This window comes from Boleophthalmus pectinirostris, unplaced genomic scaffold (genome assembly GCF_026225935.1).
Source record: "Boleophthalmus pectinirostris isolate CB_2022bp ecotype Guang Dong unplaced genomic scaffold, ASM2622593v1 HiC_scaffold_8, whole genome shotgun sequence".
Taxonomy (NCBI): domain Eukaryota; kingdom Metazoa; phylum Chordata; class Actinopteri; order Gobiiformes; family Gobiidae; genus Boleophthalmus; species Boleophthalmus pectinirostris.
Genome location: NW_026571515.1, coordinates 17,212,771 through 17,217,379, shown reverse-complemented (window position 1 = coordinate 17,217,379; position 4,609 = coordinate 17,212,771). Strand labels below are relative to the sequence as shown.

General features: G+C 37.6%; 1 protein-coding gene across 1 annotated transcript in view; it reads left to right on the top strand.

Annotated features, from left to right (window-relative positions):
- Positions 1-346: 346 nt before the first annotated feature.
- Positions 347-4,609, top strand: part of mib2 (MIB E3 ubiquitin protein ligase 2) — a 36,650-nt gene continuing 32,387 nt past the window's right edge. Inside the window, exons 1-2 of the mRNA XM_055165899.1 lie at positions 347-377; positions 458-479. Coding sequence (XP_055021874.1) covers positions 347-377; positions 458-479 — 53 coding nt within the window. The remainder of the gene's footprint in view (positions 378-457; positions 480-4,609) is intronic.

Below are 4,609 nucleotides of genomic sequence, written 5' to 3'. Positions count from 1 at the left end.
TTAGTCGTGAATCATGAATGGGCCGGGTGCAGGACAATTTTCCTTAATTATGCACTCGTTCCACAATTTTATTATTACAAATAACTCCAAACCGGGGGTGTCCCAGTTTTTGCTTTTGAAATCCTGATATCCTACAGTACTTTGATTGGACCATGCATCTAAATACACTGCAAATACATTTTAATGCAGCTATTCAGTATTCTACAAGTAAATACGTTTTCAAAGTATTCTCCCCATCACTGCACTGTATATTTATTAATGATTAGTACATGTTCATGCAGAAAATGAAGCTCTTGCAGCGTGTGGAGCCAACGCGGGCCGTGACGCAACGCATGGGCGTGTTGACATGGGTCTGAGGAGCCGAACCTTCCAGCAGAGTAAACACTTATTTGTCCCAATACAAGAAATGTCAGCGCTGTTGGTGGGTGACATTATGGAAGAACATCTTAATCCAAAGTAAACACTCCGATCTGGACCCGGTAAGTCGCTAAATCGCGGAATATGCTATTTTTATGTCAATAAACGTTGGCAATACGTGAGTTAGCCTAGCTAGCGCCAGCGTTGGACAAGCTAGTCGTGCGCACAAACGCATCCTCCAGCCTGGATACAGACTGAAACCAAACCTTAATTAATTTTTTTTTATTATTATTTCCATTGCATGATTGAGTTAGCATGTGCTGTGACACGGAGTGATTTGTAGTCTTTTCACAGATGATGAAAATAACAGATCTTTATTGTATTGTTTTTCTTCAGTATTGTCGGTGAGCGGTGAGCCAAGAATATCCATGTAAATTCATAATGAGTGACCGTCTGACACGAGTCTTTGTGTTATTGACTCGTAATGGCTAATCTTCTCGGTTTGTAGATTGTAGTGCGTGTCAGATTATATTTTAGACGCTGTTTGGTGTAACTGTACGTGCCTTAATTCCCTGGAGAGCGGAGGATGGACAGGATCAATGAAATCCTGTGAGCCTTGTACCAGCAGCCAGCAGGGTGCCCGTGCTGTGCTGGAGCAGGGAGCAGACCTGTCAGCATTAGCACAGGGCTCTGAAAGCTTCAACTATGAACAGCAATCACTCCATAGCTCAGGACGACGACGTAGTGTCCTGAAATTGAGATTTGATCTGATACAACTGATTGAGTTTGCTACATGCATGTTTTGGCGATGAAGAGGTGCATGCAGATAACGAGCGCTGCAAATTTCTCTAATTTGGCCAAAATTTTAAAACTTATATCAGGATATTCATCTTGTTTTCAGATTTATTATGATCGGATTTTTATATAGAGCTCTACCAACTGAGCTACTGTCAACTTATCTCAGTATTAGTTCTGAAACTGCTTAATTCTGGTCTAGAGGTAGTTCATTTTATTTGACAAGTTATTTTAAAATGATCTTGCTGCATAGACAGATAATTTCACTACTCATTTTCTGATAGATTGCCTTAAATTTTGGCCAAGCTTTTTTTGCAGTGACACCAGTTTAGTCCTGATGTGGGATTTGACACTCCTGATAAATCTAAGTTTTTGGTGATGGGAACACTGCAAATTTCTCAGATCTGGCCAAGATTAAAAGATTAAAATTTATGAAGTTATTCATCTTTTTCAGATTTATTATGGTCACTTTTTTATATAGTGCTTTTCCACCTTCAAGGCACTAAAAGCGCTTTACAACAGGGAACCACTCACCCATTCACGCATACACATTCATACACCAGTGTATGCTGACGCTGAGGTCGAGGTGGGTTAAGTGTCTTGCCCAAGGACACAACGGCAGCATTCATCTGTGCGAGCTTGAATGGGTCAGTGGATATGACTGCTCAACCAATGATGTTTATGTTGAGAGTGGAGAGAAATGCTCTAACAACTGAGCTACTGTCAACTTATATATTTACTAGTTCTGAAACGGTGTAATTCTAGTTTTCTAATTCTAGTCTAGAGGTAGTTTTGGAAGATTTGACCCTCCTGATAAATCTGAGTTTGCAACATGCATGTTTTGGTGATGAAGAGGTGTATGCACATAACGGAAGCACTGCAAATTTCTCTGATCTGGCAAAGATTTTAAAACTTACAGTATATCAGGTTATTCATCTTGTTTTCAGATTTATGATCTACTTACTAGTTCTGAGACTGCTTAATTCTAGTCTAGAGGTAGTTTATTTTAAGATAACTTGTCAAGTAAAATGATCTTGCTGCATGGACAGATAATTTCACTACTTTTAAGTCATTTTCTGATAGATTTATGTGTTTATATATTCAATTTTGGCCAAGCTTTTGTGCAGTGAGACTAGTTTAGTCCTGGTGTAGTGTTGGTTTGGCCCTGCTATAGTCCTGGTAAAGTCCAGATTTGGTTCAAGGTTTAGTCACAGTTTTCATGTAGATGTGTGTGTGCAAGTGTGAAGTATGTCTTATTTCCTGTTTAATTGCTGTGTTAAACATAAATTAGTCGACTTCAAACATGGACCCATCTTTGCATCATATCATGTCACTGTCTTGTGTTCTTGTCTTTGTTAATAGCTTAGGGTGCTTTCTTACCCGTACAACCACGATATTGAAATTGGGACTGAACTGGGACTAAAGCGGAACTAAACCAGAGCTAAACCAGGTTCAAATGTTAGAGTTAGAATGGACTCAGACCTGCTCACTGGATAAAGAAAACAGCCCCTTACCAACATTGTGGACTATTTACACAATAATGATTAATTAGAAACCTTCTAATACACCATCCAAAGTATAACTGCAGGGGTTTGTTGCTTAATAACAGTGTAACTACAACAATAACAATTCATAATTTTATTAAGCCTATCCTGAAAAATGTATTTATTAATTTATCATTCAATATATGAAAGCTTGAACAATATATTTTAGGCCTCAATATTTATTGTGTGTATACATTTTCTTTGCAAAAACAGGGAGATTTGGAGTATTTTTGTTACAGTATAAGATTTGAGCTGTAGCAGGTTGAATAATTAAGTAACTTCTATGACTAATTGTTAATTTTGTTATTTGTTTGTTGCAGCTCATGCCTTTTAATGACACTGTCTATTTAAATGGTTTACTGATATTATCTCATCTCATTGTTATTTGTTAGTTTGATAAAGTAGTTTCAGTATTATTATTTATTGCAAAATCTGTCTGGAGCAAAATATCATGTTCCAAAATCTGTTGTGACAAACTTGTTATAAAATCATTCTTTTCTAGTCAACATTATCAAGATGTGTCCCTGACATTCACTTAAAGGATGTGATAATACTGCACACCTGTGGGATATGCTCAGAGCAGTGCTTGCAGCTCTCTGCGTCTTGGTGCAGCCTCTATTTGTCACAACTGACCTCTTGATCTAGATTGTGATGAAGTATGTGTCCTGGTGCCACACACCTGTCACGTTTGAGTTGCTGTAGAGACTGAAGAACAAGTCTCAGCTGCCACACTGGAGCTACAACTGGACATACCACAGAGCTTGCTTCAGCCACACCTACTGCACATTCACTCAGTGCTGTTTGTGTCCTGCTGCCTGAACACGCTCTGTTAAACAGCTGAAATGAAATTATTGTGTGGCTATCGTCAAGGTAGGAATGGTGTTGTTTGTTGTCTCTTCAGTAACACACTTTTCTGGTTATATAGGTCAGGCTGTATTTCAAAGGGTCCTCTGAAGGACTGAGTGACTCTACTTCTACATAGAATCAGATTAGTAATATAACAAATTATGAATGTGAATTACTAACATGTATATTTATTTATTTATTTATTTATTTTCAAAACTTACAGCAAAAAACTAACTAAAAGTTTTGAAGAGTGAACACAAAACTGCGTAATCATATGTAAAGGATGGTTTATGTTGCGTTCTTGTGGCACATTGTTCTATTAGTTTTATCGTTTCATTATAATGAGATAATTTAACACTTTGGACTTTGGCTTTCCTGAAAGTTTCAATATTAGATTGTCCTTGTCAGTGCTATCTGATCTTGTTCACTTGCTTTCTTGTGTTCCATTTCTTTAGTTCCACAGTCAAATGTGTGTCAGTGTTTTGAGATGTTTGCCTTGTTAAATTCGGTCTTATTTAAGTGTGAAAATGCTTTAACATGTTGGATGACTTATGAGAAGACTTTCTGTGATAGTCTCCACAAAGTATGAAAATATAAGTAACAGTACTTTACAAATTGCTTGTTATGGTGTTATTATTGGTGTACCTAAACTGTGGTACAAAGATTGTTGAAATGTAACTGTTTCCTCGAGTATCAGCCTGGTGAGTGCTGATGTGCTGTCACATTCCATTGGATTATGTGTTTAATAACGGTAAACGACAGTCATTACTTCATGTTGACTGCGTGAGAAAATATAAAATAGGCTTCCTCTGTGTTAAGCAAATTCGCTTGGTTTGCTTGTATTTGTAACTTGTGATGGTGGCTGCAGCGATCATATATATCGTCATCAAAATACTAAACACATTAAACCACAAACCCGATTAGAGAACTCGAATAGTTTCCATAGGCTATATTCATTTTATAACCACAGAGACAGCTGCTGTGGCTTTGTTTGGACTGTTCATGTGCCCTACAGCAGCGCTACATTACAGTGAGTGTCCGTACGTGTGAATATATCAGTGTGTGTT